Below are 23,911 nucleotides of genomic sequence, written 5' to 3'. Positions count from 1 at the left end.
CTGTTCCCCCTTGCCCACAGCCTCAGCTCACTCTGCTGCCAGCACAATGTTCTGGGCGGCAGGGTTGTGAGCTCCTGGGGCTGCACAGCTGCACAGCCCGGCCTGACACGGTGCTCTGTGCTGTGTGGTGGCATGGCTGGCTCCAGCCGAGCAGCGCGGCTGTAGCACCGCCAGCCACCGGTGCTCCAGCACCGCGGTAAGGGGGCAGGGAGCGGGGGGGTTGGATAGAGGGCAGGGGAGTTTGGGGTGGTGGTCAGGGGTCAGGAAGAGAACAGGGGGTTGAATGGGGGCAGGAGTCCTGGAGAGGCAGTCAGGAAGGGAGGGGGTTGGATGGGGTGGCGGGGGGCAGTCGGGGCAGGGGATCCAGGGGCAGTCAGGGGACAGGAAGAAGGGGTGGTTGGATGGGGCATGGGTCCCTGTGGGGGAGTCAAGAATGAGAGGAGGGGTTGCATGGGGCAGCGTGGGTCCGGGGGCAGTCAGGGAACAGGGAGTGGGTGTGTGTGGATGGGGCAGGAATCCCAGAGGAGCCATCAGAGAACGGGGGGTTTGGATGGGACAAGAGTCCCAGGGAGGTCAGATAGGAGGTGGGGGCTGGGCCATGACCCCCTCCCCTAAGTGGCCCACCATACAATTTACAAAACCCGATGCGGCCCTCAGGGCAAAAAGTTTGCCTGCCCCTGATCTAGACAGTTGAATAAAAAACAGTTGATTTTTAGAGATGCTGAGCACCCACAATTACTGTTAATTTCAGCTTGAGTTGTGAGAGCTCACCACTTCTGAAAATCAGGCACAATGACACATAACTGCAAGATAGCACTTTGACCTTTGAGTCATTTGTTCAAATCTGGCCCAGGCTGGTAACTAAAAACCACTGTGTGTTTAAATGCAAGGAGCACTTATTCACTGAATCCACCTATTTCTGGCTCTTCGATGGCTTGTGTGAAATAAATTGAGGGTCCAGATGTGGTGGGCAGGTGCGCAACATCACACCACCACCATCACAAGTGTTGGGAGTCTCAGCAGAGCTTCTATCCAACAGGTCATAGCGCTGAACCCTCTCCTCATCCATAGAGGGACTTCAGGCCATCTATGGGAAGGCTGTGGAAATGGCCGTGGGATTAAGGCTGCAGGCTAAGACTCTGAAGACTTGAGTTCGGTTCTGAGTTCTTCCACAGACATTGAGGCCAAGATCCTCAAAGGTATTTAGGAAATTGATTTCAGTGGAACTTAGGCACCTAAATACCTTTGAATCTGGACCCGAGTGTCTTTGTGCCTTAGCACCCAACCTTCAAAATGAAGATAATAGCACTTCCTTGCCTTACAGTGATGCTGAGAGGATAAATATATTAATAATTGTGAGGTGCGCAGATACCTATGGCAGATGAAGACCACAGAGGTACCAAAATTAGATAGAGTGGCAACTTCACAGTACAGGGAAGCATGAGATGCCATTATCTATCCTGTCCTTGTTCTGGGGATAGAGGAGTTCAGTCCTTAGGTCTGTGGAGCTAGCGCCTCTTGTTGGCATGAGATTCACTCTCGGGGCTTGTCTACTGGGGGAAATTTACGAGTATAGTGGACACTTATTCTAGAACAAGAGTGTCTACATGGGGAGTTATACTGGTATAAATGTACAATTATATCAGTAGAGTTATGCTGCTAAATTTCCCCTCGCAGACAAGCCTTTTTCAAAAACGAATGCTCTCAGTTTGCCTCACATCTCATTTCACAACTGTTTTTCTCTGGCAGGGGATTTTCAAGAGGTTCACACTGAAAGTGTCACTGTGGAGGAGGGGCAGGATTTAAGCCTACAGTGTGATTTTACCAGAGACCACGAATCTGCCTTGGAGTGGTCAAACCCTCGGGGGTTTGTTATTTTTCTAAAAAGCCACCGAGGTAAGTGTCAAAACCTGCACCCATGTTACTTTCCATTTGGTAGGAGAGGGGTCAGTCATCGGTGGTCTTTCCAATCTCCCACCTACTGTAAAAGATGACTCACATACAGGCCCACCATTTAGAGCTCTTGTACATTCAGTTGCTTTCCTACAGGAAGCTGATTAAATGGAAACCCCACCAGAGTGGCTTGTAAATGGGGCCTCAGGCAATAAACTGTATTTACAACTAACACCAGCTCAAAAACCCACCACAGACTGAAAGGACCTATGCACGTTGCAGATTGTGTCTGATTTAGCTGAGAAAGAAGGTTCAAAGTGTACCTTGCTTAGAATCCGCATTAGTTTTAACTTATTAAAAAAGCACCTGTTTTGATAAGAAGCCGGTGAGTGCTATACCACGGAGACAGCTAACTGATGCGAACACACCCATGTTTACTGCTCCCTTGTCCTCCACCCCACACCTGTCTGTCCCTCATGCCATCTTGTCACTCCTAGATTGTGAGCTCTGTGGGGCAGGGACTGTCTTTGTCTTACAGAGCATAGCATAGTGGACCCTGATCACTCTTAGGGCTGCTAGGTGCACTAAAAACAACAGGGATTTTTCAAAGGTTATCCGGCACCCAACTCCCGTTGAAATTCAGCATGAACTGAGTCCCCAACATCTAGTGGGTCCCTTTGAGAATTTCAGCTCTAATCATCATCAATATGATTGCTGAGTGGATAACTGCAAAATTTACTGAATAAATAATATGACAACTACATTTGCCAGATAATTTATTCAATAAATTTTGCAAACATTTCCAAATGGAATACATAATGAACTTTTTAAATATTGATATCATTATTATTATTATTATTATTTGCCCAGCTCCTAAATCACGTATATGCTTTTGAAAATTTTGTCCAATTCAATTTACCAATCTCAAAAAGGTATAATAGTAGGTTAGGATGGAAGATCGTACCAGGAGTCTATAAACCCAAATCTTTAGCTGGTGTCAATCTAAATGACTTTGCTGAAGTCAGTGAAACTACACCGATATTGTCAGGTCTGCTGGAAAAATTTGTGTAGCGGGGGTGCTGAGAGCCACTGAACCAAACTGTAAACCCTGGATATAATGGAAACCACTTAAGCCAGGGGGTGTGGCAGCCCCCCTAGTTCTAGCACCTGGGGATATTGCGCCATTTGAGGATTCGACCCACAGTCTATTCCTCTGCAAAGACATGTGATAATCTCCTTACGGGGTGTAGAATATTAAAGTGATATTAAACACAAGGATTAGTGTTTGTAAAGTACTTGATATGGCTGAAGCACCGTATTTTTGCTTTTTTTTCCATGTTAGTGGAGAAACAAAATTTTATGCCATATGTGGGCATTTGCGTTCTCAATCTTATCACCATAAGTCTCTGTTTGAAGAAGCAATGTGACACACAGCTTAACAAATCATTTTCTTATTCCATATGGCAAAAAACTAAATGAGTAACCATCTAGCTTACACACAACAGTGATTTGAAAATTATTTTTCTTTCATATTTAGTCCTTTCCAGAAACTAAAAGACCTGTGATCCCATCACTCGCCTAAATATTTTTAAAGCCTTAAAAAGCCTCAGCTAAAATAAAAAAAAAAAAGTTTCTGAGGTCCTTTAGTCTCCCCCAATGGATGGCCTATTTCCTCAATTTCAGTTCACTTTAAAGGCAGGCTTTTACTTTCTGTGCTGTGATTGCAGTGAGCAAAGGCGACACTAGGGGAAGAGGGGGCGCAAAAAGGGTCACATGCCTCTCCCCAGACAACTGAGGGTGGGGGCACATTCAGCAGGGAACTGCAGCGGCAAAAGGAGCAGAACATGGGACCACCACTCTCAGGAGCCAGAGCCCACACACCAGCAGCTCCTCCAGCACGGCTGTACCGGTACCGCCCCCAGCCCTGTCCTCTGATGGGGCTGTACAGACCACAGGAGACACAACTGCGTGGAAGGCCTGAAATTGGCACCCTGTGCAGCAGGAGGACAGAGACCTCCCACCCGTAACATGGGATGGAGAGGAGACAGGGACGGCATGGGGGCCCAGGCTGGGGGCAGAGAGGAGTCACATGGAGAGGATCACGTGTCCCCCTTTAGTTGGTGCCCCCTTTGTGTCCCCTCCATGAGTCACCAGCAGGAGAGCTGATCTGACCTGCTTGATGCAATCCCAAGATTCCCATGGGTCACACAGGGGCAAGAGTTTAGGAGTGTCTAGGAAGCCCAAAGAGATATTAATCTGCTGAGAGATCTGGATATTCTAGGAAGATGTCTCATTAGAGGGCAACTAATTAGGCAAAACTAGATTTAGAGGATTAATACTTCAAGCTTTATGGACATGGAGCATTACAAAGTTCAACCCCCTTTTGCAGATTGGGAAACAGGCCTATCACAGTGAGATGGTGCATAAAGTCACACCGTGAGTCTGTCTCTGAGAGGGGAATAGATTCCTGCTCTCTGGAGTCCTAACCCTGGTCCTACGTGCAATGGATCATGGTGCTGCCTCTTCGTAATCCTCCAAATATTTGCTGACATTTACCTGCCCCAGGACCCAAATTCCATTAGTATCCTGAGAGCCCCCACAAACCAATATCAATGCATTTAGTCTCACAACCCTCCCCTGGAAGGCAAGGAAGTCTAAGATGAGGCAGTGTGGTGTAGTGGATGGGGCACTAACCTGGTTCTATTCCCAGTTCTGCCTGCTGCATGGCCTTGGGCAAAGCACTTCAGCTCTCTGTGCCTCTATTTACCCTTCCATCCTTTGTCTGTCTTATTTCTTTAAACTTTAAACTCACTAAAGCAGAGATATCTCCTACTGTGTGCCTGTACAGCAACTAGTACAATAAGGCCCCAGTCTAGGTTGGGGGCCTCTAATTACTACTGCAATATGAATAATTAACATCAGCCATATTTGACAGATGGGAAACTGAGGCAAAGAGATTTGCACAAAGTCACACAGGAAGTCTGTGGCAGAGCCAGGGACTGAACTGTAGTTTCCTGAGTGCAAGAAGAATGTTTTACCCACAAGACCCACCTGCCTCTCAAACCAAACTTCTTTCTGAGCTTTGAAACACACAGGAAATGTTATGACCTCCCTTCCCCCCCATACGCACTATTTTAAATTTATTGACATATATCTCTATTTCCCAGATCCAACTAGGAATTATTAGCACTAGAATTGTTCATTAAACACTGAGAGCGAATGAACAAAAAAGAACATCATTCACACCTGATGAACAAAGCCAATCTCATCTGTTATCACTTTGGTTACCCATGTCGCTCGTATGTACCAATGCAATTACTATGCCATTCTTTTTTCACTTACAGGTTTAAAAGATCAGAGATACAAGCTTATCCACTATTCCACAAACAAATTATCTATCAGCCTCTCTAATGTCACAGTACAGGATGAAGGCACATACACATGCTTCTACTATGACATACCAGTCAAAACCAAGAAAGTGAATGTTACTGTCTTAGGTGAGTTCCATTAGAGAAGCTAAATTTCCATAGGTTTCTAATAAAATCCAAGCTCCTCCTACACTTTTATTTCTAAATGAAGGCTATCCCATTTTACTGTATTCTTTTGTAATATGTTTAAGAGGCCGTGTTGTAGTAACTAAGGCCCTAAAGTTATGAGCTATTACTATTCAAGAATTGCCCACGTATCAAGACCTTTTAGAAATGATAGAACAGAGGGCTAAGAGAATAAAAATCCAATGCCGAACAGCTAGATTTCTTCAACAGGCTGAGGAAATGCAGAATTGTGGGAGCCTTTCACAAGAGCGTACTGATGGCACTGCTAATAAGAGCTCCCCTCTTCCTTGTTTGTGAATGAGTTAAAAATTAAATGCATATCAAAAGTGAAAATATTATAAAATATGCCAAATAGAGTTGTCAAATAGGGAACTCAATGAAATCTAATTGTATTTTTCAAATGTGCATAAGAGGGAAATCAACTATAAGTGGTACAGTATTGGGCAAAATATTATCAACTTTAATGACAGGGTTTACCTCATGGGCAATGCTTTTAGGAAAGAAAGGGACTGTGGTCATATTGATTTGTTTTTACTTTAAGTGATAAACTGAGGAAGCCAGGCTAATGCTTGCAATTAAACATGCTTATGCTACCAAGTTAGTGAAATATGCTTGTGCTAAAAGAGGCAGTGAATAAAAGGAACTGAAATCAAATGCATCCGACAAAGTGGGTATTCACCCACGAAAGCTCATGCTCCAATACGTCTGTTAGTCTATAAGGTGCCACAGGACTCTTTACTGCTTTTACAGATCCAGACTAACACGGCTACCCCTCTGATATTTGCAATCAAATAGTATGTTTATAAGGACACTTGACCACAGGGCCGAATATCCAGAAATGTAACTATTTGATTCACAATGCAAAGACTCAGCTCAGCATACATACCAAGATGTCACCATTGTTGTTAAAAAGAACAAAACCAGAAGATTTATACAGGTCTGCTAGCCTGCTGAAGAACAACAGTTCTTGAAGGGACATTGTATTGTATAACTGACTGTTAAAATAATTTTGAAAAGCATCAAAGGCTATGGAGGGACTCTGTATACATTATATGAACCTTAAAGTGAACATTTCAGCAACTAGCTAAGTGTTAATAGAGAAGCTGCAACCTGAGTAAGCATAACTGCAAAGTAGGCCAAGGGATACAACACAAAGGGGCCCATGAAAAGCGGTATGGTTGCTAAATTGGTGGCTCAAGCAAACCAGCTGGTGCTCAAGGTATGTCCCAAAATGGATGCACCAACAGTTATGACCTAACTTATTTCAGATAAGCTGGAGTGAGAAAATGGGAGAAGGCTGAATGGTGAGAGAGGACAACTTTCATTTTGGCTGGATATTTAGAATCTTGAGAAGTATGGGTCACCATCTGATTGAGCCACACCCAGAACCTCCAAGAAGAGGAACAAAGTTGGACCACCCAGCAAAAATAGGATAAAACAGCCTGTCTCCTTCAGCACATCGCCTCCTGAAAGCCAAGGACACCTAGAAGGAGGAAGAACTGAGTTCCTGCGCTGGCCACCTGAGAGTCCTCTTAGTTGTCACCTGTCTCTTTCTATTTTCCAGCAACTCAGGTTACCCACTAGCACACCAGGAAAAGACTACAGTCATGTCCATCCTTTGCTCCGCCTATTTATACATGGTCAGCTCCTGCTGTGGAGATATCTGAGCTGAAAGCTAACAGCTAAGTAAAGATCTGTTGATAAGAAACACAGAGGCTTTATTCTGGGTCACAATGCAATCAATTTACCACTTCCTAAACCTGGACACCTAGTAGTAAAGAAGAGTACATGCTCCCATGTGCTTTAAAGATGTTCACGGAGTTGCAATGTGTTTCATTATTTTGTAATAGGTTCCAGTCAAGATTGTTATAACATAGATTTGAAACGAAACAAATTACTGTTACCTAAGATTGCAGACTGCTGCATATGTGTCTACCACAGTTAATGGTTTCATAATGCTTTTCAAGTTCTCAGTGTATACAGACATACAATGAGATCAAGTCTTCAAGCTTCTTGAACAGCACTCAGTCTCTACAGTTTGTCACAAATGCAGAGTTTATGTTAGTTAGGAGTGTTACCCAGATCCTGGGGCTAATATAATTTGTGGTGAAGTAGGTTAAAAGCATTGACTACTATAGATCCATTCATTGGAAGGAGACTTTGGTGAATTGATATGTAAGTAATTAACCAAATTACCTTGTAATCTATCTTTGTATTGTTTTTCCTCTGTTGTGTTCGCAACACTGGAGTTGATAACCCATTGGCATAAGTGAGGCCCTCTTCTGAGGGACTCAGTCAAAATCTAAACAAGGTCACATTCCCAAGATAGAGATTGAGTATAAGAGTTATTCTCTATTGTGGTTATGTAGTTTGAGTCTGAAAACGTAAAGAGTTATATGAACCCATTTTCTAGTTTGTTAGCCAAATCATAGTTCAATGCTATTTTTTGTTGCTTTTTATAAGAACATAAGGACGGCCATACTGGGTCAGACCAAAGGTCCATCTAGCCCAGTATCCTGTCTTCCGACAGTGGCCAATGCCAGGTGCCCCAGAGGGAATGAACAGACCAGGTAAACATCAAGTGATCCATCCCGTCACCCATTCCCAGTTTCTGGAAAACAGAGGCTGGGGACACCATCCTTGCCCATCCTGGCTAATAGCCACTGATGGACCTATTCTCCATGAACTTATCTAGTTCCTTTTGAACCCTGTTATAGTCTTGGCCTTCACAACATCCATGGCAAAGAGTTCCACAGACTGACTGTGTTGTGTGAAAAAAATACTTCCTTTTGTTTGTTTTAAACTTGCCTATTTATTTAATTGGGTGACCCCCTAGTTCTTGTGTTATGAGAAGGAGTAAATAACATTTCCTTATTTACTTTCTCTACACCAGTCATGATTTTATAGACCTCAATCATATCCCCAATTAGTCATGTCTTTTCCAAGCTGAAAAGTCCGTCTTATTAATCTCTCCTCATATGACAGCCGTTCCATACCCCTAATCATTTTTGTTGCCCTTTCCGCAACCTTTTCCAATTCCAATATACCTTTTCTGAGATGGGGCAACCACATCTGCACACAGTATTCAAGATGTGGATGCACCATGGATTTATACAGAGGCAATATGATATTTTATCTTATTATCTATCCCTTTCGTTATCCCTTTCCCAACATTCTGTTCATTTTTTGACTGCCACTGCACATTGAATGCTTTCAGAGAACTATCCACAATGACTTCAAGATCTTTTTCTTGAGTGATAACAGCTAATTTAGACTGTCATCATTTTATATGTATAGTGGGGATTACATTTTCCAATGTGCTTTACTTTGCATTTATCAACATTGAATTTCATCTGCCATTTTGTTGCCCAGTCACCCAGTTTTGATAATCCTTTTGCAGCTCTTCACAGTCTGCCTGGGACTTTACTATCTTGAGTAGTTTTGTATCATCTGCACATTTTGCCACCTCACTGTTTGCCCCTGTTTCCAGATCATTTATGAATATGTTGAATAGGGACTGGGCCCAGTACAGACCCATGGGGGACACCACTATTTACCTCTCTCCATTCTGAAAACTGACCATTTATTCCTACCCTTTGTTTCCTATCTTTTAACCAGTTACGGATCCATGAGAGGATCTTCCCTCTTATCCCATGACAGCTTACTTTGCTTAAGAGCCTTTGGATAGGGACCTTGTCAAAGGCTTTCTGAAAATCTAAGTACATTATATCCACTGGATCCCCAACATTCTTGTTGACCTCCTCAAATACTATACTAATGGTTTCTGTTAAGTTACTACAGCTCTATGCAATTAAATTCAACTCTTGAATCATTTTCTTTAGTGAAGCAGTTGAAAGTTTTTTAAAGGTAATAGATATGGCTAATCAATTAAGCAGTTGCTTAATTAATACATATTTTATACCCTATCTTTCTTACAGTGTATTGGAGAGATAGAAGGGGCAATAGCATGAAGTGATAACATCTGTGAAGGATATAAAATAGAGAAGGAGGAAGGCAGCCAGTGGAAAGAAGGATAAATTCCTTTTGGGCATTCACAGATAACTGCATTACTTGATTAGAAAAGATTAGTGCTTCTTAAGCTTTCTGGGCCCTTGTACTAGCTTGCCAGAATACCTTTGGGCTTCACAAAACACTGGGGCACTGGTTTCTCCTACTTAATGCTGTGATTGACTGCAAAGCTACACTGTGGAGCAGCCTTCCTTCCATCATAGGCTAGAGCTGCAGAAATGAACAGGGAGCTGTGAATGACAGTGGCCAACAGAGAAAGTCACCAGTAAGATAGGGGAAGGGAGCCTAGAGTATTAGTCTTAAAAGTCTGAAGTACAGTGAGTAAAAAAAGTATCCTAAATGCAGCTCAGTGTGGATGGTCGGCCAAATTCTCTGCCCTTGGGCAGTGCAGCATGGAATCTGGCCCTTGCTTCTTTGCTGGGGAGGTTCTAGTGTGGAGGTGATCCCAGTGACTACAGACACAGCATACCACCATCCCTGCTACACTTCATCCCCAGCACAGGGATAAGAAAATGTCTGGGGGAGAAAGAGGCCTAGTCACAATACACTGTGCTCTAGCAATGCTCAGCTGGGGAACACTCTCTTGGAAACTGTTGCCAGCTGGTGCAAGTAAGGACCGCCTCCATAGGCTGCTCTAACCAGAGATGGGGCCAGGGAAGGAATCAGGCAGACGTCCAGTTTTTAGGGTTAGGGGCTGCATCTTCATATGCAATTGTATAGTGTCAAGCAATATGGAGCCCTGATCCTGGCTGGGGCCTTGAGGTGCACCCTTAATTGAAAGAAATAGTATGGGGTGATGTACATGCAACCACTCATAAAACAGATTGCACAAGACTGTAAGAGCCTAATCTCATCATGTATCGCTTTGTTACAGCTGCTCCCTCCAAGCCACAGTTGGAAGTATCAGATATTAGAACCAATGGCAAAGAAGAAAAGATTGTACTGAGCTGCTTAACCAAGGGAAGTAAGCCCCCTCCTCAGATTACATGGCTGCTAAATAATGGGCTGGAAGTCTATGGTGAGTTTTAAATGGCCACTGAGTAGTGTTTGTTTGTTGGGAATATTCTTATCAGCCATTAATGTACTGTACAAATACCATTGAACCAGCACTGGTCCAGTTTGGAAATGTCTCAGCACCTGGGGACGGGAGGCCTGAGAACTGGATACAAGTGCTAAATTCTGGGGATACCTCTTTTTAAAGGGAGGGAGTTGACTCAGGACAGCTAACAGTGGCACAATTTTCACAGCACAGACGTAGTAGTTAATCTTCAAACTGTCTCTTTGACTAACTCCATTTTCTAGGTGGGGAAGCTGAGGAACAGATGTTGAGAGCCAGATTCTGAATCCCCTTTTCATACTGAATATAGCACTTACCCATGCCAGTAGTTCCATTGCTTATTGAAGGTTGCACTATCTGTCCTTGAGTGACTTGCTCAAGCCCAAACAGCAACCCCATAAAAGCCAACATTGGTTCCTGGCACTCAACCCACCAGCTGCCTCCCAATGTCAGTTAATGAAGATCCATCTTCCCTGGTAGAGCTCTGAGCACATGTATCTAAAGGGAGAGTAAGGAGCTAATTTGATTTTTACTTGTGTGGTTTAAACAACCATTCTAAATATAATACAATAACCACCTTGCTAGCAGGAGCAGCAACGCCCGCAAGAGGAAATGCAGGTCACTGTCAGTACATGGGGGCTAGCTATGAAAGAATAGGTGTTAATGGTTTCCTCTCTTACTTTACTTGCTATTTTGGATCATGAAGTGAAAATTGTATTTGTATTTTGGGTCATGAAGCAAAGCTTGCAAGTGTTCACCTCTAATCTTGGTAAAATGCTTTTTGAATTCCCTAATTTTAAAGGAAGTTTGGGGGATTAAGAGTTGTGCAGCCTATCTAGAAAGTAATAAAGATGTAGATTATATGGACAATGTCACACCATGCAACCCAGAGAGGTCTTTTATATCTTGCATAACTGCTGTATTATTTCAAAGTAATGTATCTTGCTGAGTTTGTTAATCTGATTATGCATTTGTGCATGCAATACTGGGGCCTGGAGTATTTAAAAACAGCAGCTTACCTATGTGCTCTCTTGGCAGTTCTTATCTTTATGTAATAAGGATGGGCCCCAAGCTGGAGCATTTTATACCTGATGCAATTTGCCCTTTGACCTTAAGTCCAATGGGCACCTGAGAAATGTAGTTGTGTAACTAAGGATTCATATTGTTCCAGGGTTTTTTGTTTGATACCTGAATAGAGTTTTATAAGGCAGGATTTGATATTAAAGAGTGATGATGAATTCTCTCATCTATTTGCAATACATGCAAATTAAATGGATTATAGTTTTGAAAGGAAAAAATGTAATTTTGTTGGGTGATAAGTTATCTCCTTCTTTAAATAAGGCTAGAACCAAGGAATTTCTCCAATTGAAAAGTATAAATATCACCAGAGTTAAGAGGGACGGCTAGTTCTAGGAAGAGATTCTAAGCTAAAAGTATTCATGATCACTTGTCTTATCAATTGACAGATGCTGTGAATAGATTTCAAGACATTAATGCCTACAATAGAAAATGCCATTTGAGATTGTGAAAAATTTGAAAAGAACTAATTTAGCACAGACATTTAGAATTTAGTCATTTATTCTTTTACATCATTAACTACATCCTTGTTTTTCCACATAGCATTGTTAATAAAGAAGTAACATCATCTAATAGACTGAGCAGTGAACTGGGGGTCAGGAATGCTTGTGTCCTCAATCTGGCTGTCCCATTCATTTACTAGATGACTTTAGACTTTAATCTCTTTGTGTCTCTTTCCCCTGCTATAAAATAAGGATGATGAAAGTGACATCACAGAGTTGATGGAAGGATTATTACAATGCTTTAAAAAGTAAAACTGCTGTATCAGGGATTGTTATATGTGCAAATATTGGCCATGCATAGTATATATTTATTTGTAGATTTAACAACTGCGATCTGTGTGAATATGGTAACAAAGCTATCTGGCAACTTCACTGCAGTGACAATCCTGCACTCAGATCTCCGTGTTGACTGCAGAACCAAAATTCAGATCCTTGTCCTGCTTCAAAGTTATAGGCCCTTATGTCTTGAGTTTAAAGCCCTTTAGCAGTGTATGGCTATGACCCAGCTGATTCCATTCAGGAGAGATCAGAGGTGCTCATGCAGTCATGCTACCCATAATGGTGTGGAACTTGCTTATACGCTTATTGTGAACTCTGCTAGAGTGAAGTAGAACAGAACTCCTACGTTTTTTTCAGTTCATGATAGTGTGTAGATTGGAACTAAGCAATTCTGACAAAAACATGACTTTGCTCTACGTGGGCTCTGCTGTGATCCATTTACACAATGGAAACACTTTTTTGCTCAGCATTCATGGGGTGCTTTAGCAGACCAAAAGTAAAGCAGATTTGTGACTGGAAGGTTTTTCATTAAATTGCTTTTGACGGTTAAGCACTTAAATGTTTTCTTCAAATGGCTACATAGGTGACATCAAACACCAATTTGAACACGATGGAAAGAAATGCAACACAACCAGCAGTCTCATGGTCCATGCATACAACAGAGATTCAACAGCCAGTTGTGTCATTCGTCATGAAACCCTACGAGGAGGGAAACTGACAGTATCTTTCCAGTTTGAAAATTTCAGTAAGAACAGCTTTTATTTAAGCATTGCTTGTTTGGTGGTGATTCCTTTCAACATTTGAGCTTGAAGAATAATACTGCTTTCTTGTATAGTGACTTTCATCAATAGATCTCAAAGCATTTTGCAGCAAACATCAGTATTATCATCCCCTTTCACTGGTAGGGAAACTGAGGCACAGAGTAACAAAGTCACCCAACAAACCAGTAATAAAGCTAGGAGTTGAACCTAAGTCTCTTGAGTCCTAAAACAGGGCCCCCATGGACTAGCCCACACTGAATTACTCTATTATTTCTCATATAGATATAGATGCATAACTGAAGGTGTGATCTACCATTCAGAGAACAAGGTCTCTTCAGTGTCTGGTTTTGGAAGACCATACTCTCCAGTGGTTAAAGAAGGGACTTGGAGCTGGATTCCTAGGTTCTCCTACCATCTCGGCCTCTTACTCACAGTGAACCTGATCCAAAGCCCGCTAAAGTCAGTGGGAGTCCTGGGTTCCTGCGTTACATTGGAACATTCACTTCTGCTCCTTAAATATCAGAGGGGTAGCTGTGTTAGTCTGTATCCACAAAAACAACAAGGAGTCCGGTGGCACCTTAAAGACTAACAGATTTATTTGGGCATAAGCTTTTGTGGGTACAAAACCTTATGCCCAAATAAATCTGTTAGTCTGTAAGGTGCCACCAGACTTCTGCTACTTGTACCTCTGTTTACCATCTGTAAAATGGGCCTAATACTTACCTACCTTCCATACATACTGTTGGATTCAGTTAATGCTTGTAAAGTGCTTGGAGAGCTTCAGATGCAAGAAACTAGGGAAATTCAAAGTATTATTATTATTAATTATTGTTTTCTAGTGACTACTACAGGCTCAGCTCCAAATGTGTTAGAAGTAAGCACGAGGACCTCTGAGCATCCTCAGCATTATATGGGTAGGTACAATACTAAAAAGCCACTGACTGAAAAACAATTTTTTTTCTTCATATCGTTTATCAAGGTTCTCTCTTTAATGCATTGGTTGTTCCATTAGAATCCCGAAAAGCTACCCTGAAATCTATAATACAGACATCACCTGTGAGCATATCTCTAGCAACAAGTATCCAACAGGAAGTTTTTTCTTCTCAGACAACTGGTGGTAGGTTCCATACTTTAAACTCTTTTCACTGTTGTAAATTAAATGATATAAATTGTAGAGTAGTGCTAAATTAAGGTAATCTGGGGTTTAGTGAGGAAAGGTTCAATATCATGGTCAAACTGCTTGGCCAATGTTATTTTTTGTGTATCCACATGATTACAAATAATTTTATATGATTTATTTCACAAAGTGCTTTTGCCCAGAATATGGGCTGCAAAAGAATACTCAGGGATAGTACAGAATACTACTTGCATTGTGTTCACAATTGGGTTCTTCTTTTCCAGTGATTGCTACAGAGTCCAATCCGAATGCTAACACCATCTTCTCTCAAAATCCTCTGCACTCTACTGGTAAGAATTTTAAATTCACTTTCTGTTTTTCATATTTTGGGGAGGGGGGTGGAATGGGTAGCTAGCCCCATATCAAAACCTAAAGCCAAATCTCTCTGGAGACTGGGAAATTTCACATCTGGATTCCATCTTTCTGGGTTGGGTTTATTTCTAAAATATGTTTTCCGATTTTCATGTCTTGTTTAGTGAATATTCCTTTAGGATCCAGCCAACCAAACTTTCCTGCCACTGTACCTGAGAGGCCATCTAGTACCAGCTTACCAGCAATACCTACCCAGCAGCGGGAACTACCAGCCAACACAACTAATTGTAAGTACATTTTTTTCTTAATGACATTAAAGCAATTTGTTAAACTATCACATGTAAAGCAGATGGAAATGCTGCTGAGAACAAATTTATATTCCAGCTGTTATGATTCTTGAAACACAAAACACAATAGTTGTTACACACAGGTGAGCACTTTAGAATTGCATCCATCATAGAGAAAGACTGCCCTCTCTACTTGTCTCTTTGTAGTGAAGACAAACATATGGAGACACATGGGGGCAGATCCTCAGGTGGTGTCAATTGTCATAGCTCCATCAATGCGTGCTATGATTGTATTAATACCTATCCCTATGGAGTCAAGTATCAGAGGGGTAGCCGTGTTAGTCTGGATCTGTAAAAGCAGCAAAGAATCCTGTGGCACCTTATAGACTCTGTTAGTCTATAAGGTGCCACAGGATTCTTTGTTGCTATCCCTATGGATGCACTAGGTGGCACTGTGCCACAGGCTGACAGAAAATAAGCCTGGTCAACACACTTTAAGGCTTAAGCTATAAAGTTATTCAAGTGATAACAGCAGGATTGTACCCAGATATAAAGAAGGCAGGAGGAACTTCATTACCACTATATGAATTGTTTGACAGTGACAGACTTTCCAACCTTTAAAAGGGTCTCTTTGGCTGTGTGTAGTTACTTTATGGAAGAAATTTGGAACTGGAAATTAGTCAACTTTTATTTTTATTTTTTACACCCGTGCAATTTGGCCCAGATCCTCAAAAGTATTCAGCTGCCTAACTCCCATTAATTTCATAGACGTTAGGCATCTAAACATCTTAGAGAATCCTGGCCTTTGAAAATCTTCCACTGTATGTGTAATGTCAGATCGACACAGCAAATAGAGCAATTCTGTTTTACAAACATGAGTTTAATTTATACTCTGAATGTACAGTTATCTTTGTGTATAAGAAAAAAAAATTTCTCTTTTCATTTCTACAGCGTCAGAAGTAACACGAACAGTAAATGAGTATATTTCTAGTACAGAAGCACCAGCAACAAGTAGTGAACCAGCCACTCAGAATGCGAACAGCACCATTGGTACGTGTTCTAATCAATGTCCTTGTAAGCTAAGCGGCCATGTGAGTTAGTGAACAGGGCTAGGAGGCAGGGACACCCCAGTCCTAATCTGGGATCTACCACTGACTTATTGCATTATCTTGGGCAAGTCATTTAAGGGCTCCACTGAGACTTTTCAAAGCTGCTTCAGGAATTTCCATGTCCAGTTCCCAGAAGGCATCCAAATGCCCTCATGATTTAGAAAACCTCAGCCTCTAATTCTGGTTCCCATATTGTAAAATGGGGATCATTAATGTTCACCTGCCTGTTGGCAGTGTTTGAGACTCAGCTACAGCAGGTATTGTACAATGCTTTGAAGGTGGAAAAGTCTAAATATTGTTATAATTAATATTAGCTAAAGAATGCAATGTCTTGTCTTCAGCAGGAGTTTACATGAGTCAGGAGTGAGGAAGAACTCAGACTCATAGACTTTAAGGTCAGAAAGGACCATTATGATTTTCTAGTCTGACCTCCTGCACAAAGCAGGCCACAGAATCTCACCCATCCACTCCTGTAACAAACCCCTGAAATATGTCTGAGTTATTGAAGTCTTCGACTTGTGGTTTAAAGACTTCAAAGTTCAAAGAATCCTCCAGCAAGTGACCTGTGCCCCACGCTGCAGAGGAAGGTGAAAAAAACCCCAGGACCTCTGCCAATCTGCCCTGGAGGAAAATTCCTTCCCGACCTCAAATATGGCGATCAGCTAAACCCTGAGCATGTGGGCAAGACTCACCGGCCAGAGTCTAGGGTGACCAGATGTCTTGATTTTATAGGGACAGTCTCACTATTTGGATCTTTTTCTTATTTAGGCACCTATGATCCCCCACCTCCATCCTGATTTTTCACACTTGCTGTCTAGTCACCCTAAACCAGACACTCAAGAAAGAATTATTTGTAGTAACTCAGATCCCACCCTATCTAGTGTCCCATCACAGGCCATTGGGCATATTTACCACTAATAGTCAAAGATCAATTAATTGCGAGAATTAGGCTATCCCATCATACCATCCCCTCCATAAACTTATCAAGCTTACTCTTGAAGCCAGATATGTCTTTTGCCTCCACTGCTCCCCTTGGAAGGCTATTCCAGAACTTCACTCCTATGATGATTAGAAACTTTCATCTAATTTCAAGTCTAAACTTCCTGATGGCCAGTTTATATCCATTTGTTTTGAGTAAGAACATCGAGGTTTGGCCCTAAGGCACTCCTGAAAAGTCCAGCCTTAAATTGCATTTATTAGAACTGTAGCTAAGAGTTTCCACAAAACACATTGTCGGAGTTCAGAAATACTGACTTAGTAAGGCAGACTTTTTGTTGAGTCTGTCCATAGTTTGGGTTTCTGATCAGATTACTGAAAGGGATAAAGAAGTCAAAATATTTTCTACTTTTATTTCTACAGAGCCAGAAAGAACTTTGAATGTCACAGAAGAAACATCTGTGACAGATGTACCAGCAATAAGCAATGAACAATCAATTCAAAACTCCAACATCACCACTGGTAAATTCCTTAATGATGGAATAACATGGTAATTTAATGAACTGAACATGGGGCTGGGAGCCAGGAACTCAAATTCTAAACTAATTTGTAACACTGGCCAACTCCCTTAACTTGCTGTTTTTCAGTTTCCTCAACTGTAAAACAGAAACAACACTTGCAGACCTATGAAGAGCTATTTTGAGGCTTAATTGCTTGATCCTTCTACACTTTGGCAAGGATAGAAACCCTAAGTTTTATAATTAATCCCACCTAAAGAATACAGAGCCAGATCTTCAATTCACGTAAATCAACATAGCTCCATTGAAATCACTGTTACTATCCCAATTTACACCAGCTGAGAATCTGGCCCATATATTTTCCTTGGAATCATTAAATGTTGAATTAATACAGCAAAATATAAATAATCTGGGTGACTGTGATTGAGCTAATCAGAGAAACACTTTTCATTTCTACAGGATCTGAAATGACATTAAATGTGACTGTTGCAGAAGAAACCTCTGTGACAGAAGAACCATCAATAAGCCATGAAGAAACAACTGTGAATTGTAAAGCCACCATCAGTAAGTTCTTGTTAATACTAAACATGAAATGGGCCTTCCTGAAGTCAGCCTGGTTCCCAGCAGCCAAGTGTCTACATCACCAAACCCACAATGAAGGACATTATAGGGTTGCCCTTGTCTCCATGGGCCCTATGAGATTCTTAACAAAAAACAATATTAGCATCTAGAGACATTGGGCTAAATTCTCTGCTGGTCCACTGCCTTCAGTGGAGTTTTTCCCATTTTTACACAAGCAGAAAATTTGTCCTGGCTCCTCCATGTCAATGATGGGGACGTTTACATTGCCGTTTCCTGTGTATTTCTTCTCTAATAGACCACTAAACTCAATGAAAAGACTACAGTGGATTTTGGCTCAGAGCCTGAAACCAGTCTCCAGTATTGTCAATTTCCCCCTTTTTGTGGCCAGTATGTTCTCAAACACAAACTTGAAGAACAATCTAATCATTAGGCTTAAAAATGATCTCACATGATCAACATTGTCTGCTCCTTTATTTCTGATGAACAGGCCTCGGCATTCCTAACCTATCATGTTGCAATCTCTATAATTGACAGTCCTCCTCTTATTAGCTAAACATCACAGATAGTAGCTACCTAACTATATTGAAAATATTTCTTTTATAGAAACAGATCTTAATTCTGAAGGCATCAGACAAAGGCAAACAAGTGTTTTGTTGCCAGTCCTGGTAGCGGTTCTCATTTTTGTGATGCTCATCATAGTCCTGCTCTTCATGAGGAAGCTACAAAAAGCACACGGAGCCTGGAAGAGAGGTGAGTGATCACACAATCTAAATCTCCAGTAATGTCTATGTTTAGGATGGGTGGGAGGGACGGAATAGTTGAGGGGACTAGTAACAGAATATGGGATCCTTGCATGTCTAGGTCATTGGTTAAAATCAAGCCTGTGTCAGTGGTGATTGAAAGTTATTACAAACAGCTGTTCAGGATCCAAGAGGAAATGATTGGTGGTCTCAGGCCAAATTTCAATGGACAAAAGTCTTTATCACAAAAGCCACCACCAATGATTGGCACTAATCAGCTCCTTTTTGGCAGTTCAACTACTGAATGGACATGAGGACTGAATTGCCCTCTTACCACTGATATTCTTCTAGTTCAGTATTTGGTCATGCGGGGATAATGGGGTGGGCAAATGTATGAAAAAAGCTGCAACTTCTTATTTGCATTTGTTTTCTGCACAGAAAATGACACTTCAGAGCAGACACTGGAGAGTTACAAATCCAGGTCCAATGAAGAAAATCCAGCCCCTGAAAAGAATGGACAAGGTAAGCTACCACCATGACCCCAGGCCATTGAAGAGCCCATTGAAGTCAGAGTTTTGCTACTGATTTCAATCCAACTAAGTTCAAGCCAACCTCATTGTTTAGGAAAGATTTGCAAACTGCAAATCTTAAGCTTCAATCATAAAGTTTAGTCAAACCTCCTTAATAGGCCCAATGCCCACTGCAGACACATGACCATTTTAACCATCTCTCGCATTCACCATAACTGGGAAACCCATTACAGATTACATTTATGCTTAAAGCTTTTGACTGTGATTTTTCAAAGCAGTCTAAAGGCTCATTGTACAAATCCCATTGGAATTCAGAGAGCAGGGTGCCTAACTCCCATATGTCTTTAAAAATTGCAGCCTTTATTTGGTTTTTATTAGATGTTTTTGGTAGTTACATGTTCACAAATATTAAAAAATGAGACATGCTCACTTCTAAACTCACCATTAGTTATTTGGGGGTGACGAGGTGTGAAAGATAAGGGAGGCAAGGAGATAAGACCTTGCCTTTTCCAAAACATTGCAGGCGATAAAATGCTGAAAAGCAGAGGCTACCCAAATTTCAAGACCCTAAGAACTTCCTTGGCAACTTGCCGTAAACCTAAGGGGCACAACTTCTCTAAGGATGTGATGGATACTCCATGACGTGCAGTCTTTAAGTCAAGACTGGTGTCTTTCTAAAGAGTATGCTACAGCTCAAACAGAAGTCATGGGCTCAGTGCAGAAATTATTGGGTAAGGTTCCTTGTCTCATGTTTTGCAGGAAATGATATTAGATGATTGTAATGCTCTTCCTGGCATTAAGATGCATGAATATTTACAGAAATGCATATCAAATATGCACACGTAATACTTGGTGGGACTTGTACCTTTGTTAGAGTAACGAATTGCTTGTTTGCTGATTTCATCAGCAAAAAACACCTGCACTTTATCAGCTTTGTCCTCACTCTGTAGTTAGAGGAAGAGTCAGCTGTGGGCTGCATTTTAAAACTCTGTGGGACACCTTGCTGTAAAGTGTATTCTTATTGTACCATTGGAATCCATATAAACACATGCAGCTTTATGGCTAAAAAGTCAGACTAGTCAAAAAAGGGAGGGCAAACACTTATTTTAAAAAATGAATTTTATTTCAAATGTCAATCTTACATTTGACAAATTTTCATCAGCTCTATAATTGGTAGAAAAATGAGGGAGGGAAAAAATCAAACATTTGTCAAAATCTTTTCCCCTTTTTTTTTCAAAATTCCAAGTATTTCAACCAGCATTAGTAGAAAAAAACAATTATTTTCTTGACCACAAGTTCAATCACTTTTAAAAATTGCTAGTGCTCCTGTCACTGTAATATCTATACACCATCTCTTTTGGATTTATCAGTAATGTTGTAGCAAGAATAAATTTCCATCAAAATAACCCCCTCAGTCTATTCAAAGACATCAACAAATGTGCATTTGTCTTCCAGTTGCCAATCAGAAGCCTACTATGCAATACGTAACTGAAGGATATGCAGGAACAATAAAGTCAAATTCAGAAGAAAGATATGTTTCAACATTTGAGAAACATCTGGCATATGGAAAAGAAACTGATGTATAGAAGGCAGGAAGCGTTGGCAACATTATACTATGTACAGAGTCAATATGGTGTGTTCTCATATTTATAGTGTGACTAATCTGATGGTATGTAAAACTGTCACTGTGACATAACATCACAGCAGGATTTCAAACAGAGGAAGAAATGCCTGATAAAATGGCTGGTCTCAACCTGGATTCTAGTCTGGGTCACCGTGTTGACATTAAAAAGAGAGGTAGCTGGAAGAGATGCTCATGGCAATTTATTAGCAATGCATGCATTGCTATTAGCTATTTAATCAGCAGATTTAATTCATGGGTTTCATAAATGGATCAGACATAGAACAGAGCAAGTCATTTCAGCAGTGAGGGTCCTGATAATGGAATGCAGAACCAGCTGTCATAATACGAGATACAAAATTACGGAGAGGTTCATGCAACAGTTCTGCAGCCTCCTGAGACGCATTGTCTAATGATGGCATGGGGAGGCAGGAATGTCTGAGAAAGCACTTTAAGCTAATATTTTTGAACTTGGGTGCCCAAAGTTATTTGATTTAAACCAATATTTATTTAATGAAATAAAAACCTTGTGATTTTAGAGGTGCAGAGCAACCTGCAGTTATTGTTGACTTCAAACACTTCTGAGTGAAGTCTCAAATTTATTTAAGCATATTGCTCTTCTAGAAAAACATCCAAGAGCTATTAATAATTTGACAAAAGATTGGTCAGTATGCAAATTAATTAAAGTCAAGTATAAAACTTAAAAGTGTTTCCTAAAACACTTCCCTGCCTCACAAGACAGTTGTGAGAATTAACTAGTTGTTTTGTAAAGTGCTTGACCATGACACCTACTGCTACTAGCCCTGTCTCCACAGTCATTTGCCTTTTGAAGTCTTCCATAAATGTTACTAAGGGCATGATCTGCAGACAATGGGGTGACACAGGCATGGCTGAGGGTACAATTTGGCCTTCAGATCTATATTAGTGGCAGAGCTGTCAGGACCCAGGATGAGTTTGTAGGGCTGTTTGAAAAAAACAATTTTCACTTGCAGACTGAGCGAATCTGATATGAAAACCAATGAGACACAATGACTACAGAACCCCACGCTGTCACGCTTAGTAACTTCTTAGCACAGAATCACACTTAGTGAGAATTGCAGATCTGAATTAAGTCCAGGCTATGAAATTAGGATTTAAGGTAATTTTTAAAAGAATATTGCACTCAGTTTACTCATGTCAGATGGTAGCACTTCTCATCACAGGCAATGAGAGGAAAACAGACTTTTGACTAGCCGTAGATGTCACTGCCATTACTGTTAGTGGTAATATGGTTTTGGTGCTGGAAGATGACTTCATGTTTGACACAAAACCTGTGTGGACTCCACTGTAAAACACTTCTAGTTTCCAGCAAGTTTTAATATTGGTTTAACAATAAGACCTGAATTGTTTAATATTTAAACAAAACCATGAAAGAGCATACACAACTGATTGTTTCTAAATTTGGTTTGTAAAATGCTCTGTAATGGTGAAGCCAGGTGTTTGGGGAAAAAAGTTTCATAACTAATAATAAAATTTCAAATCCTGATCTTCCAGTTCCATTGGCACACAGTACTCCTTTAACTTCAAGGACAGTTCTATGTGTGGAAAAGACTGAAAGATCAGACATTGTTGGTACTGAGGCCTTTGGAACAGCAATCTATTTTAAGTATTCTTAGTTCCTTTACATGTTTAAAATTTCAAGTGAATGCACTTTATCTGGTTTGTCATTACTGTAAAAATGTTTATTTAAAGTAGAGTAGCACTTTAGGCATTTAGACACCACAGTTCTGATGGAGACCATATGAGAGCCTAAATAGATACAGTCTGCACATTCCATGTTTTTGTCAAGGAAGATTAAGGATATTTTTAATTCAAGTTTTGTTTCTGGCTGCAGTGGTTGGTGTATCAGTTTTGTACTACTTCTTCTGGCTTGTAGCAGACATGCTTACAGCATGCTTTGTAGTACTGCTCAAAATTCTGCCATTTTATTAGTTCATGGTTTTCATTGGTGAACCTTTTGGTTGCCTTTCTTAAGATCAGTTGGATGTTCAAAGTGACTTTTTTTTAATAAACCAAACTTAAGTGTTAATGTACAAACTTAATGTCTGTCTTCTTTTTAAAGAACAGTTTGGTATTGCCTCAGTACATACATACCAATAAAACAGGTACGGTGATAAGCATACAGAAAAAGGGGAAAAAAGTACTCACTCAGTAATAATAGGGGGAACACTCCCCTATCACATCCTACAACCAATAAACCAAGACAAATCCATCAAGAAACATTGATTTTGCACTATCCTCAGATGAAAAGTATTTGATTTCTTCACCTCTGGATCATCTTCAACATACTGAACAAATAAGTGCCAAGTAGCTATGTAACTGGCATACAAGTTATTTTTAGCATTCAGCAGTTTTAAAATGGCTCATACATCTCACACTTTAATAATCCAATTGTTTAAGGACGCAGGCTCTAGACTACTCCATTATGTTGCAATAACCAATCAAGTAGTCAGCAATGGATGTATTAATAAATGATGATATTTGGGCTTGTGTGAACTTAATAAAAGTAGGGGAACAATTAACATATAATTTTTAAGCACCAACACTGTACAAGACAAAGAAAGGCATGGCCTCTGCCTCAGAGCTTGCAATTTTAGGAAACACTCATACACATACTTAACTTTACTTACGTGAGAACCGTTTAACTCAATACAACTATTTACATAACTAAAGTTAAGCATGTGAGTGACCTAAAAAAGCAACAGATGACCCCAGAGAATGGTGCTACTTCAGAGCCATTGTTGTTATCTTTGATATAAAGGGTGGGTTATGTAGTAACATGACATATAACAAAACTAAATCTAGATCATTCATCCAAAAGCTTGACTCTAAATCACTGACAGCACCAACACCTTAGGTGTCCACAATACCATTAGGTCCATGCAGCGAAAGTAAATTGTAACATGC

General features: G+C 40.7%; 1 protein-coding gene across 1 annotated transcript in view; it reads left to right on the top strand.

Annotated features, from left to right (window-relative positions):
* CRTAM (cytotoxic and regulatory T cell molecule) overlaps positions 1–22,985 on the top strand; it is a 28,443-nt gene extending 5,458 nt beyond the window's left edge. Inside the window, exons 2-15 of the mRNA XM_050921957.1 lie at positions 1,750–1,896; positions 5,238–5,390; positions 10,351–10,494; positions 12,976–13,137; positions 13,993–14,067; positions 14,166–14,270; positions 14,555–14,620; positions 14,807–14,929; positions 15,881–15,979; positions 17,398–17,496; positions 17,952–18,056; positions 18,678–18,824; positions 19,253–19,336; positions 20,800–22,985. Coding sequence (XP_050777914.1) covers positions 1,750–1,896; positions 5,238–5,390; positions 10,351–10,494; positions 12,976–13,137; positions 13,993–14,067; positions 14,166–14,270; positions 14,555–14,620; positions 14,807–14,929; positions 15,881–15,979; positions 17,398–17,496; positions 17,952–18,056; positions 18,678–18,824; positions 19,253–19,336; positions 20,800–20,930 — 1,640 coding nt within the window. The 3' untranslated portion in view covers positions 20,931–22,985. The remainder of the gene's footprint in view (positions 1–1,749; positions 1,897–5,237; positions 5,391–10,350; positions 10,495–12,975; positions 13,138–13,992; positions 14,068–14,165; positions 14,271–14,554; positions 14,621–14,806; positions 14,930–15,880; positions 15,980–17,397; positions 17,497–17,951; positions 18,057–18,677; positions 18,825–19,252; positions 19,337–20,799) is intronic.
* Positions 22,986–23,911: the final 926 nt, after the last annotated feature.

This window comes from Gopherus flavomarginatus, chromosome 13 (assembly GCF_025201925.1).
Source record: "Gopherus flavomarginatus isolate rGopFla2 chromosome 13, rGopFla2.mat.asm, whole genome shotgun sequence".
NCBI lineage: Eukaryota > Metazoa > Chordata > Testudines > Testudinidae > Gopherus > Gopherus flavomarginatus.
The sequence above is the reverse complement of the archived record's forward strand: the minus strand, read 5'-3'. Positions and strand labels throughout refer to the sequence as shown.